The 16,444-nt window shown below is 41.8% G+C and overlaps 1 protein-coding gene across 1 annotated transcript in view; it reads right to left on the bottom strand.

The window, feature by feature from the left end:
• The window catches only part of vat1 (vesicle amine transport 1), a 47,005-nt gene that overhangs the window by 12,709 nt on the left and 17,852 nt on the right, over window positions 1-16,444 (bottom strand). Inside the window, exon 5 of the mRNA XM_078223986.1 lies at window positions 7,072-7,307. Coding sequence (XP_078080112.1) covers window positions 7,072-7,307 — 236 coding nt within the window. The remainder of the gene's footprint in view (window positions 1-7,071; window positions 7,308-16,444) is intronic.

Genomic DNA, 16,444 nt, shown 5'->3' with positions numbered 1-16,444 from the left:
CTTATTTAACCTTTAGCACTGTTGGATTTGACACCACTGCACTTTTCCATTTGTCTCACACACAAACACCAAGTTTCTGAATATCATCTCTGTAAAACAGCTGAGTGTTAACATAAACACTGCACACTCTGTGGTCTTCCATATCTAACTGACTTTCCCCAAGGACACAAACCATTTGTGCTCAGTAGGATAGGGACCCATTCTGGGTGTGCCAACAGGACAAGCCATAAATTGCATTCATTTCTCAGCCAGCCTCACTCCCGCACGTAAAGAGGCCAAGCAAAGCTCATCACCAATGTCCTTGTACCAATAGCTTGACTGATAACAAATCAGCAACAGCCAATCAATAAAAGTCAGGGTCAGCTCTGCGAGGTAGAACTGTACTCCATCCCTCACCTTCCAACTCTTCGGGGCAGTGTACTATACGAAAGTTGCATTCTAAGCATTGCATACGTTTTTGGCTGGGAGTCATCCCATCACTTCTCAAAAGGCAGAACAATAAAAACAAAAATCAGGGAAGCATACACATTAAAATTGGAGGGAGTATTAAAATCCAAAAATGAGCCGATTTGCTATGGTCTGGTTTCACTTAAGTTTAGGATCAGTCTCATTGAGCCATTTTTTTTACTATGGTGGAGCTCCTCAGCTACAAGAGCCATCCCTAGCTGCCTGGATCACCCAACTCAAAAAAATAGATAAAGGTTCAGCCAGAAGTGCAGTATTAGGGTATTTGAGACTGTTGAGGGTTAACGAGGGCCTGGGGAAACAGTAATACTGCCCACAATATGGTAGAGAGTCACATGGAAGTAGTAGAAAGCAGCAAGAAGATAGCACTTAGTCAGGGTACATCCTATATATGAATGTGTTATTATTCAACCATACAAGCCTCTAGACTTCATGGGACAACATACAAGAAGCAAAAACAATCACAAAATATCTCGCTGCCACCAAGTCGTCAATCAGTTCAATGGACTTTGCCCAACTGACCAATTGTACAGGAACTCCACTGCGTACTCAAAACTGAAAATTTAGCTCAAGCCTGCACTAAAGCGAGATGTGCGAGTTAATCAGAAACTCCTTCATCCACTGTTGGAAGAACGAAGCACATCCGACTGGATGACACCACGAACATTGGAGAACTTGCCAGCTAGCATCCTGTAACGTGCATTTCTGGCCTCATTTTTGTGAGCGGATAAACAAAACAAACGTTTCTGGTTCTAAAAATTATAGACCACAACCTGGCTCTTAACTAATACATCAAATCTGATGTCGAACTGGCCCAGTCAAGCTCATGACAGGAAGTTTACATCTCCAGTTCCTGCTATTGAAACCACAAACACAAACACCAGTAATCTTCAGACCTGAACCACTAGATCCATCAGTGACAACATTCCATCTAATTGAATTTTTTAATGAACTTTCCCACTGACCACACTATTTCTTTATTCTTCCTCAAAACATTGAGACAACTCCAAAAACCTGGTACTGCCATTAAGTTTCAGGGTTTAAGCTAAAAGAGTCATAGAAGTTTACAACATGGAAACAGGTCCTTCGGCCCAACTTGTCCATGCCGCCTTTTATTTTTAAGGCCCTAAGCTAATCTCAATTGCCCACATCCCATCTTACCCATGTAAATATCTAAATGCTTTTTAAAAATGTCAGTGTTAAATCCCTAAAAAAAAACATGCCCCATTTGAAAAGGATTCTAACGTGCTTGACATCTAGATTTAGCAGAGATACAGATACTAATTTACATATTACACATTCAATTTGACATTTAATATTGACATGTCCTACTAACTATCTCATCTGTTTGCTAATGACTATGTTGGTTATCTATGTGGAAACATCTTGAAGCAAGCTTGGCTCAATGACTTCTGCTAACAGTGGCATGGATGGCACAGTGGTTAGCACTGCTGCCTCTCAGCACCAGGGACCTGGGTTCAATTCCCGGCTTGGGTCACTGCACGGAGTCCCTGTGTCTATGCAGGTTTTCTCAGTCTGAAAAAACGTGCTGGTTAGGTGCATTGGCCATGTTAAATTTTCTTAATTGTACCCAAACATGTGCCAGAGTGTGACGACTAGGGAATTTTCACAGCAACTTCATTGCAGTGTTAATGTAAGCCTACTTGTAACAAATAAACTTGACATGTCTAAACACTATCCTCTTTTGTCAAAACCCTGTATTTTTCTCATTACAAATAGTATTCCCTTCAAAACTTGCAATAGTCTTTGTCGTGACACAGCCTACAAGTCAACCTCTGGCAATAACTCCCAAACCAGAGGGCATAACGTTTCCGGACTCAAAATCATTGTACTTTCCACCCCCAGAACATCCAAAAAAAAAATCAAGCCTTAGACACTCTATTCCAAACCAACAATAGTGCCACAAGGTCTTCACTATAGAGAACACAAGCAACATTCCAGAAATAGCTGTAATCAGGAAATGGGGAGGGAGGAATTGGGAAAATTTCAAGCGGCATGGAGCAAATGGTTGGGTCTGCAGGCTGACCAGTCCCTGAGCCCAGATGAACTTAACCCCAAAAAAGTCTGAAGGAATTGGCTCATAAGATAGTTGATGCATTGATTTTATTATTCAAAAATTTCCCAAATTCTGGCAAGGTCCCATTAGGTTGGAAGATAGCAAATGCAATTCCTTTATTCAAAGGGGGACAGAAAGCAGGAAACTATAGGCCAGTTGGCCTAATGTCTGTCATAGGGAAGATGTTAGAAGTCATTAAAGATTTTGGGTGCGATTTTCCCACCCTGCTGCACTGGTCAAGTAGCACAACAGGGCAGGAACTTTCAGCGGGAGACAAAAAATCTGAATCATATCCAGCTGTGATCTTGCCAGGCCACTTTGGGTCCAGGGTGGGAGAGGGGCAGATGGAAATATTCATGCCCCCATTCAAATGTGTTTGGCGAGTCCAGGATGTCATTGGCAAGGATCACAGCTGGTCCCCACCAATGAGGTCAGTAGGAAGCAACTCTGCATCAAGTGGCGGGGGCTACAGTATACAAAAGATCCTAGCGTTCTCCAGCCAACTGCTCCTGTGAACTTGGGCTCTGTCCCATGGGGTAGCTTGCTGAAAAAAGCGGAGTGAAACTGTTTTGTCATTTAGAATTTTCGGGTGGTGGGGAGGGCATTTGGAAAATTTAAAGGCACATTAGGCAGAGTTAACATGGTTTTGTATGAAGGAATTCATGTTTAACCAATTCTATTGGAGTTTCTTCAGGTGCTGCACTAAAGGGGAACTGGTGGATGTACACACAAGCTTTTTCTGGTTGTAGTTTGCAATGAGTGATGTGGCACAGCAATTGGTGCTGGGGCCTTCCAACTTTTTACAATTTATTTCAATGACTTGGATGAAGGAATTGAAGGCATGGTTGCTAAGATAGCTGATGGCAAAGATAGGTAGGAAAATAAGTTAAAGAGGATACAAGAAGGTTACAAAGGGTTTAAGGATACCATCAAGTCAGCCATGACCTTATTGAACAACAGTAGGTTTAAGGAGCCAAGTTGCCCTACCTAATTTGCAAGTAGGTATAAACAGTATAACTGCACAAGAATATCTTCCTTCCATCATTCGCTACTTTAAAATTCTTCCCTCACGTACTACAATTGCACACAAGTTTCACAGGCTTCTAGAGGTTATATCCATAAACCTGTCAAATGAACTGCTGGAGTCCAATGACTTTGTTTTACAATTATATTGAGAAGCTGCTTAATATTTAAAGACTACTTCAGTTTCACAAGCAAAATCACCTGCTTTGGCAGGCGGCGTTAGAAATCCCAAGGCAACTCTTTCCAATAATACACGGACTTCTGCAAAAAGCCAAGGGAAAGGCCACTACAGGGCTTTTCCCAAGCATAGAACCCAATTAGACCATTTGGCTTCACACTGGATTTTATTGGTGCATATGGCAATATTTTAAGTGGTCCAGATGAAATATAGAGCAAGTGCTGTGGGAATCAAATATTGCACAATATTTACAGGTAAACATCTACCGTACTGTGGCAGAGCTCATGAAAAGTGATTTAATGGGATAAGTGGTTAATCTGTGCTACTGCAAGCTGCCAATATGGATGAAATTAAATTTCCTATTAGGCCAATGTTATTTTAACAATAATCTGGTTAAATAGCCAATAAAGCTCTTTATGATCCAGGTCATTTCTCCAATTGCACAGAAAACCCATTATTTACCAAGCCAACAAATCCAAGTAAGTATTCAAAGCATTAGGCTATAGTACAATAGTATTCAAAGCATTAGACTAGATAGGATTGATGTACTGTCAGAACGTGTATTACAGAAATATAGTCCCTTTCACAACCCCAGGACAGTACTTTACACAGTGCAGTCTGCTGTTAACATGGCAGTCTACTCTTGCAGAGTGATTAATGAGGAGAATTGTTTCAGCAATGTTAAAAAGGATAAACCAGCTAGGAAAATCCCTGATCTTAACGTTCACCTGTGCCTCAGCTAAAAGCTAGGGTACATTCATGGCCAATACTTAAAATCATTTTGCTCTTGAAATGCAAAAAGCAGAGTGACTTAATGCTCAGGTGCTGGAACGTTGGGCTTCCAATCATCACATTCAGTGAAGAGTTTACACTGGTAAAGAATGTGTAAATAAACCGATAGGAAAGCTTCATGACATTTGTGCCAAATCAGAACAGTAAAACAGAAAGGTCGGGGCTGAGCAAGAGGGAAAGTGGCAATTTTGAAAACAAGGTTCATCTTAGTAGGGAAATCAGTGACAAAAAAGGATATTATAAAAAGGTGGGGAGGGGTGGAACGTTAAAGACATGGAATGCTTTACCACAAGTGGTCATTGTAACCATTAAAAAAAAAGGATTGGACAAGTGTCCCTCTCACACATTCCTGCAGCGCCACTGGCTCAAAACTGTCACAGTAACCATGGTTAATTTTAAGCTTCCTTAGCCCTATGACAAAGAGCAACTGAGTCACGCCCCATTGCTGCTCTGTTTGGAACCAGACTTAGCTGACGAAGGGGCATTGCTCCAAAAGCTAGTGGCTTTTGCTACCAAATAAACCGGTTGGACTTTAACCTGGTGTTGTGAGGCTTCTTACTGTGTTTACCCCAGTCCAACGCCGGCATCTCCACATCATGGAACCAGCACCAGAGGGACGATATTTCCAGGGTGGAATGCTGCAATCGTCATTGGCTACTAAAGGAGCTCCAGAAGGCAGCATTTATTAATTTGGCCTCAAAGACCAGAAGAACTTCAAGCCAACATATTTGCTGGCTTTACTGGTTAAAAAAAACTTCAAAAGTTTCAAGTTCAGGAATTTGTAATAAAATGTGAACTTGTAGCCAAGGTTCATAGACCCAGTTCCTTTTACACAGACTAGTAAAAAAAGAACAGCAGCCCGATTTAAGTCTTGTGATGCTAAAGAAAAAAAACTACTTGAATGGACACATTCTCAGGACTTCCCAAAGCACTTTGTACTCAATTTACCTTTGAGTGTAGTCAGCATGTTACACATGCTATATTAGTATTTGAACACCAGTCCAGTTGGGGTAAAAAGGTCAGCACTGCACTAAAAGGCTCTCTTTCTGGCAATGCAGTCCTGAAAAGTTTGGCAATACTTGCTTGCAAAATAAACCTTAGGCTCCTGTATTCTAAATTTTTTCAGAACACTGAAGACGCAGAGGTCCGGAGCAAAATAGCAAGAGAAGGATGCAGGCATGTCCATAAACCCTACAGCTGTTGGCCTTTCTTTGTTCCAATCCATCTCATGCCTCCAACCTCAACCCTGGGTTCAGTTCGTCCAAGTATTCTCCTCTCCTGGACTGCTCTCTGAGGCAGTACCTTGTGCTTGGGTGCAAGGTCCTTGTCTGTACAATGGTGACCACACTTCCAAAGTACAAAATGGGCTGTAAAACACTTTTGGATGATTTATGGTCATTTATGCAAGATGCAGAAGAGATCAACCAGAATAGGTATTCGGGGTGAATGGGGCTTCAGCTATGTGCAGAGACTAGAGTTGTTCCCATTAGAGAGATTTAATAGATGCCCAAAACGTGAACGTTTCTGACCAGTGGCTGCAGGGTTAGTAACCCAAGGGCACATCTTTAAGCATGAGTCACGGCACCTTTCACCAAATTTTTCAAGTTGCTATTTGGAACACTGCCCAATGATGGTGAAAAGCAACTTCGATAACTATATTTTAAAATTGGATAGATACTTGAAAATGTATAGATCTTTGGGACAATAGGAGAGGAGTGTAACTGGATAGCGCGATCAAAGTCATACCAAATAGACATGATGGCTTTCAGTGCTGTATTAGAATGCTAATAGTGACCATTCTTGAAGTTAGAATCCCTACATTGTAGGAGGCTATTCAGCCCATCAAGCCTACACCAACAACAATCCCATGCAGGCCCTTTCCTTGTAACCCCACTAGTCCCCTGACACTAAGGGGCAATTTTATATGGCCAATCAACCTAACCTGCATATTTTTGGAGTGTGGGAAGAAACTGGAGTACCTGCTGGAAAGCCACACAGACACGGGGACAATATGCAAACTCCACACGGGCAGTGACCCAAGCCAGGAATCAAACCCAGATCCCTGGCGCTGTGAGGCAGCCGTGCTGACCACTGTGCCACCCAAAAGTTGGATCCTTTTGCAGGTTGTTGAAACGATAAGCAATAAAGCCGAGCCCAATTAAAAACTGGTGTCACTGAATAACGCTCAAGTAAAAATACTGACTTTGGTTTCTCTTCAAGATTTGAAAACCCCCAAATCATTTTAGCATGATGCCTACAGTGCCAACATTTTACCATGACTCTTTCTTAATCCATTCATTTCTTCAAGAAAAGGTGAAATTGATTTTATGGAGCAGGAAGTTGAAGAAATAAAAGGACAGATATAATTCCCAGGGAGATCCTGTGGTTTAAACAGTCTTAGTACTCACGCAAATATACCAGAAAGAAGAGAGCACAGGAAGATAGTAGATGCCAATATTAATAAGGCAGTATGTGGATGAGGTATTGTGTCACCAACTTCATTGGAAGCACCAAGTTTGTTAATGAAGCTTCTTACCTGCTCAAATGACCACACAGAATCCACTCGAGGTTTGATTTTCCCTTCTTTGTACAGAGAAAGCAACTTGGTCACAGCATCTTTAATCTGGTCAACCTCCAGGTAGCCCAGATGATAGCCGCACACAGCTTTGTTGGAATGCAACAACTGCAGGCTATTAATACTGAACTTATTCCACCACATCTTAGCGATGGCTAATGGATTGCGTTTTGGTCCAGTCAGTAGATTCGCTGCACCTAATTAGGAAAAAAAATCAATTAGGACATTCAAATAACTGAAGGAAATATGCACAAGATGAATGCAACACAAGGTAGCCCCTAGAAGGCCTCAGCCAATTCTTTTCAGTCTGCAGAGTTTCCCACATTTAGCAAAATCCAGGGGCGTGATCTTTCCAGCCTGCTGCGCCAGTCGATTGGGCACGAACCGGTCTCGCACCGAAAGCGATCTGCCCAGCTGTGCTGGCATAAGTGGCTCTGCAGGGGTGGTGATCAGCCGGTGGGGTAGGTGGACTAGCACAGGGAGCAATTGGCGGGGTGGCAGGAGATCTCCCAGTGCACTGGCGCTCCAAGCACTCTGCACGGGTAAGTTTTGGGCTCCATGCCACTCTCTCTCTCACCCCCCAGTGAGCATCTTACTGTCTAAAAATGTGTCACAAGATTGCATTTTCAAACTCGCCCAAAAACATGTCTGAAACTCTCCCGCTTTCTCGCTCATTCGGCACCTAGAATTTTTTTGGGGGGGGGTGGTGGGGAGAAGGATGATATCTGGACACAACATTCCATCTGAAGGGTGGAATGGCCAGGCCATGTCACAAGCTGCTAACAACAACACCGTCATTCGCAGAGTGTTACTACGTTTTTTGCCATGCGCAAAATGATTTGTAAACATGTAATGTGCATTTTCAATACAACATAAACCACTCGTCAGAGCCAGCCAGTCAGTAATGTAGCAGCTCTTCTGTTCTCCGTACAAGAATAGCAATGTTCAGGCGTGGGGGCAAGTCAGGGACCTTGTTCTGTTCCTCCTCTGCCATACCATTCTCCTCATATTTATGAGCATAGAACAAATGCCGCTCTTTACAAGTACGAGATTCATTTGCCTGTAATGGGAATATACTGAATGCTCTGCAGTGTCAGGACTGCAAGATCAATTTGATTTCTTTGACTATTTTTCAAGGAGAAGGGAATAAACATTGACCTCATCTGTGCGTCATCGAGTGTCAGAAGGATGAGTCGCACAGGACCTTGTAGGAGCTAATAATCATGAAGTGAATGCATGGGGTCATCAACATTGAAGGGCTGTTTTAACAAACACACACATCTACTTGTATTTACAGCATTTAGCTTTGGATGGTTTTATCTTGATTAAAATGAAGGATGTACGATGTGGAGGTCATGAAATTTCTCTTCAATTTGGTCAGGTTTAGGATTAAGTACAGTGAGTCAGTACTCAGACAAGATAAATCTCACCCCATTTCTCCCTCCCCCATCCAAGTGGTCTGTTCTCTACACTATAAAGCAGACTCGGTGAAAGGTCACTTCACACACGTCCAGAAATTCCCACCCACACATCAACCAGGGTGCCAGAAAAAGCAAGATAACAAAATCATCAGTGGAAAATGTAAGTAACATGTCTTCATACCCACACAATTTCAGAAGGACATATCCAAATATTCTACAATTCCAACCGGTGGCACAGTGGTTAGCACTGCTGCCTCAGCACCAGGGACCTGGGTTCCATTCCCAGCTTGGGTCACTGTGCAAACTCCACACAGACATTTTTTTCATGTCTGCGTGGGTTTCCTCCGGGGTGCTCTGGTTTCCTCCCACAGTCTGAAAGATGTGTTAGTTAGGTGCATTGACCCAAACAGGCGCCAGAGTATGGCGGCCAGCGGAATTTCAAAGTAACTCCATTGCAGCGTTAATGCAAGCCTTACTTGTGACTAACAAACAAACTTCGATGGCAGCAGCAATATTTGCTCTGATTGATGAAACGTTGGGGACACCTGCAATTTAGATTACAACAAACCCGAGCCCCATGATACATCTGAGGAAGATTTACATGCCACACCAGTCAACAATTGCTCCAAGCTCATTCACTCTGCATGGACAAGATCCTCATTCCAGGAGGCAAGTTGAAAGTGAGATCCCCCTGCGTTGCTTCCTTTCTCAAGTCTATAACAGTGACCACAGCTTTTGATCAATGTTAAAATGTCTTCCTATATACTTAAACTACTTTGAGATGTCCAGCTTACAAAATAGGAATCCTGGTTTCAAATCAATCATTTCTGACAATGAAGAATGCAATATTTCAGCAATAAAATTCTCTACACGATATGGCCAGTCTCACAATCATCTGATGGAAGCTAAAAGTTAACAACTTGAATAATCAAAAATGCAAAGCATGGATCTCTAGCTCAAAAAGTCTTACCAAAAATCCATTTGCGTTCACGGTTTTTAATGTAACCAATCTGGATCTCAAGCAGATGAGAGAATATCGAATTAGTGATATTGCGCTGCAAGAATAATGATACACTAACCGAAGAATGCGCTGGGAACAAGGGCCAAGAATGGAGCCAGTGAAAGCAAGTCACATTCCAATCTGACTGTGCTGTGAAACAGATGTCAGTGTCACTGATCCAGCAAAAGGAGATTATTCACTGCTGGTGCACCATGATGGGACATTTTGAACTAGGAGGCATAGTAGTGAATGAGCAGATAGGAATCTGGCCAGGTTAGGACATCTGAAAGCCTCATTAATTTGAAATGAATGCCTCCACACAATATAGATACAACAACTGCTGTTTTATTTATTTTTTTAAAAAAGAATCATTCCTGGGGTGGGAGCATCACCGCCCCCATCTCAAATTACCCTTGAACAGAGTGACTTGCTAGGCCATTTCTAAGGGCAGTTAAAAGTCAACCACCCTGCAGTGAGTGTGGTACCAGACCAGAATGGTAGATTTCCATCCTTAAAAATGGAAGAAATTAGTTCACTAATGGACATTTGAATCACAGCTGTTTTTACAACAGGCATCAATAAACTTAATTCCAGATATTTATTGAATTCAAATTTCACTGTCTGGTGGGATTCAAATCCAGATCCTACTAGCCCATTGGATAAAAGCAAAATTATTGCAGATGCTGGAATCTGAAACCAGAGGAGAAAATGCTGGAAAATCTCAGCTTTGACAAAGGCTCATCTGGATTTGAAACGTCAGCTCTTTTCTCACCTTACAGATGCTGCCAGACCTGCTGAGATTTTCCAGCATTCTCTCTTTTGGTTACTAGCCGATTGACAATAATCACTGTGCCACTGCCTTCCCATCATTTATGTTTTACACATTAGCACAGTGCCTCCAAAAATAGATGGCCTAGCCTAAAAGCTAATGCATTTTGTTGTTTGTGACGTACGGTTAAAGTAACCTGTTTTTTAAAAAAAAACTGGATTAGTTATCTAATTTTTTTTAAAAAAGAGCTCCATGTCACATCACATACAACTGAAATACAGCCAGGAAATATCCATTGAACAGTGCTTAGCAGGAGTTGTTTTCGTGTTTCACTGAACAAAGTTTAAAAAGGAACAATAACTTGCTGCAATGTCTTTCCTCCCCTCAAAAGCTTCAATGATTTAGAGCTTTGGCAGTTATTGCATTGCACAAATTAGGTAACAAGTACAAATACAAGCTGCAGGCTTCCACTCTCCTGTGCACATTTTTCCTGTCACTTTTCACAATGTGGATCCAAATACAATTCTTTACCGTTTCACCCCCGCCCCCCTCCCCTCATTACCCAGCAACAAAGGCATCCTGCACAAACTGCAGAGAAAACTAGTAAGCAATCCATTAGGCTTGGCAGTTTTCCACAGAGTACACTACTTTTGTTTAATCATGACAATTTAAGCTCATACTTTGGCCCCAGCGTGATCACAGCTATCAAAAAAAAAGGCATCATGTTTTTCATTACTACTGTACTGGCATTATAAAACTGTTAAATAAGTGCATAGCCCTGTTCAGCATAAGATAGTAACCAGGCCCAAATTAAAACAGATTAACTGGCCCTTTATCCAAATTTCTGTAGGACTTTGCTCTGAACAAATGGATTCCTGTTTGGCTTTTTTTATTCATAGAACATGGGCTGGCCAGCCTTTATTGCCCATCCCTAGTTGCCCAAGGGAGAGTCAACCACATTTGGGGTCACATGTAGGCCAGGTTTCTTCCCTAAAAAGGACATCAGTGAACCAAATGGGTTTTTCTGACAATTGACAATGGTCATCAATAGACTTTTAATTCCAGATTTTTTTTATTGAATCAAATTCCACCACCTGCCATGACAGTATTCAAACCCAGGTCCCCAGAGTTTCTAGATTAATAGTGTAGCGATAAAACCACTAGGCCATCGCCTCCCCAATACAGTTCCAATTCTGTTAGCAAAGTGCTTCACAGATGTGTAAAGGCACTGTCTTTTTTATACTTCAGTGAAGCTTACTCCTGTACAAAATACCAGCACTAATAAAGCAGGGCTGAGCTACCAAGTTGGACAAATACCCACAGTTTGGAGGGCTGGCTAAGCCCAATTTTCCAACACGATTGTAACACGGATGCTTACCAGAGCATAGGTTGTGGTAGACTTGCTGAATTTCAAAATTCAGTAAAGCTCTTCTTAAAAAAAGGGAATGCTAGCTAGAAAGGTAAAGTTGTGGCAACTGTAGAGGGGCCTGATCACCACAAGACCGGGCAACACTACTGTCAAGATCTACTAACCATGCCCGATTAATAGTCGTAACTAATGAATGACCTGCAATGGTTTCCCTTACTACTGATACATCTTTACGGTCTGGTATCCCAAAGATTGGCTCTCCATTTCCCTGTCTAGCTACCAACCCTTGGTGACGTACATGGTCTATTTTTACATATATATGGACAAAAGCCAGCTCTAACTTCACCTCCACTGTCTCCAAACCATATACTTTATTTGCTGGCCCTCCAGAAGTTTCCTCCAGTTGAATATCAGCAAGATGGAAGACCTCAATATCACATCCCATCACAAATTCTGTTCCAGCCACCAACTCCATCCCTCTCCCTGAAGCTGTCCGAGGCTAAACCACACTGACTGCCATCTTGGAGTTCTCAGATGAGCTTCCCATCACATCTTCAAAAAAAAAAAAATCAAGATCAGCTATTCCACCTTCAAAACATTATCCTGCTCTTGCCCATCTGCTCCCAAATCCTTCATACGTGCTTTGTTACCTCCGGCTGGGATTATTCCAACACATTTGTAGCCAACTTCCTTAGTTTCATTTATTCTATAAATGGTCATTCAAAACTGTGGCCAATGTGCCAATTTGCACCAAGTCCCATTCATTTCTTCACACAAATTGACATTCCCATCTTGTGCCCTCCATGCTCTCACCCCTTCCTATCCCAGATCCAGTCTTTAACCAATTTTGCCCTTGGAAATGTTACCAATCTAACCACCGACAGCCATGCCTGGGGAACAGTTGTCAAGGCTCCCCAAACTCTCTTCAGGCACTTGCTTCGCTATCTCATTTAGGACACTCAAAGCTTTTGGGCATCTTGCTTAAGGTAGCTTGGTATCAAATTTTGTTTAATAATGCTCTTAAAAGATCCCAAAGTGTTTTACATATTTAAAAAGGTGCTGTATAAATTCTAGGTTGGTTTATTTACTCATTGCAATCCAAGCTGACAAGGAAATTCTCCCACGTTTCCTGAAATTTATCTTCACTACGAAGTGATTTTGCTGGTCATGTTAACTCAAAATGCCAATAGCAAAGGCACAATCCATGCAACTGATAAGAGCTCGGCAACTATGTAGAAGCCCGAGGAAATGCTGCTCCCACTACGTAAAAAGCCAGTTCCTGTAGCCAAGTGCTTAAACAAACAGGAATACGACTTTGACAGTGGTAGATTCAATGAAGAAAAGCCCAGTTAGGATGGAAGGGGACAATGCTGCGGAGGAGTGGGGTGGGGAGAAGGAGGAGGAAACAATCTACCCCAGGGATTTACAGCTCAACTCAGGGCAGTTAGGAGAGGCCCAGTGACAGGTTCTGCTTCTGGAGGACTAATTAGCCAGATTTTTGTTTAAAGTTCAATTTGTGTGGTTACCTTTATTTGGTATTTACATTAATACCCATGGTCAGAATCAGCAAACAGGGCAAAGAGGCACAGAAAGACAATGGTAAAATTAAAAACACACCGAAAGGAGAATGATTACAGCTCCCACAAAACAAAATGGGTATCATCTGAATCTTAAAATAGAAAATGTCTCAGTCCCGAACGTTAGAAAGAAAAATCCAAGACATATCGTACTGGGGCAAGAATAGGAAGCTGGTCAGGCCGCTGCTTTCCCTCCCCCCCAAAAGTCATTACAGTTTATCTGTGGCTAGAAAGCAACTCAAGAAAGTCAGGTCTAGGCAGAACTGTTAAGGATTTTTGCTCACCAAGATGATACTACAAATAGGCCCAAGTGTTCAATTTCCTTGAAGCCATTAGCATTCAGCTAGGGAAGTGCCCATTGACTGTTTAAGAAAAAAAAACCCAGGAAAACCCAACAACGCAATCTGCAGCTGTTCAATGGTTAGAAACATTACCCACAATTCTTTGAACAAAATGGTGCTGCGCTTTGTGACAGACTGATAGGGTTTGTCTGCTGACACATTAGGAGATGCTGGTGTGACAAGATGATTGTTACAATCTGCATTATAGTTAACTCAAACAGAGGGATATGTCGTTGTTCAAAGTCAATAGATTTTCATACTTTTACGGACAAACCTATAAAATTCTGATAGTGTTAACAATTTGATTTGTGCTTCAAATCCATACACTGTTCCAAGTTTGGAAGATATTGCATAGCAGATGACACTAAAATAGGTGGGATAGCTAAGTTGCAATGATGAAATAAGCAATTTACAAGTGGATAGGTTAGGTGAGTAGGCCAAAATTTAGCAGATGGAGTTTAAATGTGGATAAGTGAGAGATTGGAAAAATAGAAAGGCAATGTACCCAAATGGAGAGAAGCATCAGAGCTCACAGAAAACTGGTATGCAGGCAATAGGAATTTTGGTATTTATAGCCAAAGGAGAGTATAAAAGTTGAGAAGTGTTGCTGCAACTATGCAGGTCCACCTGAAGAATTGGCTCCCTTGAGGAGCGATGTGGTTGCATTGGAGGCAGTTCAGAGGACGTTGACTGGAGATGAAGGGTTTGTTATGTGAAGAGAATTGAACAGTTTAGGCCTATAGTTTAGCATTTATAAGAATAAGGAGGTTAGTTGAGGAATAAAATATACTAAAGGAGACGGACAGAATAGCTGTAGTGAGGGTGTTTCCTCTTTTGGGGCAAGAGTTTAGGATAAGGGGTAGCAGATTTTAAAACTGAGATGAGGACAAATTACTTCTCTGAAAGAGTCTTGAATCTGTGGGATTCACTACCCCAGAGTGCGGTGGGTGCCAGGACATTGAGTAACTGAGGAGATGGGACAGATCTTTAAATGAGTAATGGGTTGAAGGATTATGGAGAACCAGCAAGAATGGCTGAGACATGGTCAGCTATGACCATATTGAATGATGGAGCAGGTTCAAGGGGCTGAATTGCCTGCTCTAGTTATGAAGTTTTGTACATTAGCAGTCATAGTCCATTCAATTAAAAAACAACAAAAGCACAAGACCAAGAGGTGGAAATCAAACAATATTTGTCCCAGATCTTCTAAAGTTCACCAAATTGGGTTATTAATTCCTTATGGACATGCTCATTAATGAGCCGCTTTAATAAAGTCAGATTCTAATGCCCATTATCAATAAAACTACAACTTTTCAAATCTTTTACCAGGGTTTAATTATACCAGCTAGCATGGTATTAGACTACAGTTAACCCATTTTGCAGATTACTAGCAAAGAATGTTAAAAGAAAATCAATACTTAGCAACTACTGAGAATGTAAAAAAACTCAATATTTGGTACACAAAATAGATTTAAATGCACCAATATGAACCTTATGTGCTGCTGCAAAGCTATGCTTATAATTTACATTCCTAAAATCTTGACCCGAATATAGGAACCTCCAGATATGGTGGTCTAATGGTTATTGTATCGAATTAGTACAGAGGCCACAAGTTTAAATCTTCATCACTGGACCCTGTGAAATTTTAATTCACTAAATCTGTAACCAAGAAGATACAGGATTGTCATTAAATATCCAACTGATCAGGAATGGCAATCAGCCATTCCAACTCAGTTTGCCCTACACTCGACTCCAGTTAAAGTTTATTAGTGTCACAAGTAGGCTTACATTAACATGAAGTTACTGTGAAAATCTAGTCGCCACATTCGAGCACACCAAGGGAGAATTTAGCATGGCCAATGCACCTAGCCAGCACATCTTTCAGGAAATCAGAGCACCCGGAGGAAACCCACACAGACACGAGGGGAACATGCAGACTCGGCAGAGACAGTGATCCAAGCCAGGAAATGAACCCGGGTCCCTAACACTGAGGCAGCAGTGTTAACCACCGTATCACCCAGTCAACACAACTGGCTCCAAAATATTCAGAGCAAGTAAACAAAAAACAAATAAATTACCTTGTCACACCCCAGAATAAATTACAACAGAAATCTCCAACTCCAAAATCTCTCACCATCCCGATACAGACATATCACTCAGACGCAGGTTTACAGCATGGAAACAGGCCTTTCAGCCCAACTTGGCCATGCCGCCCTTTTTGTTTAAACCCCCAAGTTAGTCCCAATTGTCCATGACCCTCTATACACATCTTGCCCATGTAACTGTCTAAATGCTTTTTAAAAGACAAAATTGTACCCGCCTCTACCACCACCTCTGGCAGCTTGTTCCACTCAGAACAAAATGCCCCTCTGGACCCTTTTGTATCTCTCCCCTTAAACCTATGCCCTCTAGTTTTAGACTCCCCTACCTTTGGGAAAAGATATTGACCATCTAGCTGATCTGTGCCCCTCATTATTTTATAGACCTCTATAAGATCACCCCTCAGCCTTCTACGCTCCAGAGAAAAAAGTCCCAATCTATCCAGCCTCTCCTTATAATTCAATCCATCAAGTCCCGGTAGCATCCTCGTAAATCTTTTCTGCACTCTTTCTAGTTTAATGATATCCTTTCTATAATAGGGTGACCAGAACTGTACACAGTATTCCAAGTGTGGCCTAACCAATGTCTTGTACAACTTCAACAAGACGTCCCAACTCCTGTATTCAATGTTTTGACTGATGAAACCAAGCATGCCAAATGCCTTCTTCACCACTGTCCACCTGTGACTCCACTTTCAAGGAGCCATGAACATGTACCCCTAGATCTCTTTGTTCTGTAACTCTCCCCAATGCCCTAC

Source organism: Mustelus asterias, chromosome 11 (assembly GCF_964213995.1).
Source record: "Mustelus asterias chromosome 11, sMusAst1.hap1.1, whole genome shotgun sequence".
Taxonomy (NCBI): Eukaryota; Metazoa; Chordata; class Chondrichthyes; order Carcharhiniformes; family Triakidae; genus Mustelus; species Mustelus asterias.
Note: the sequence above shows the minus strand (reverse complement) of the source record. Positions and strands in the feature narration are given on the sequence as shown.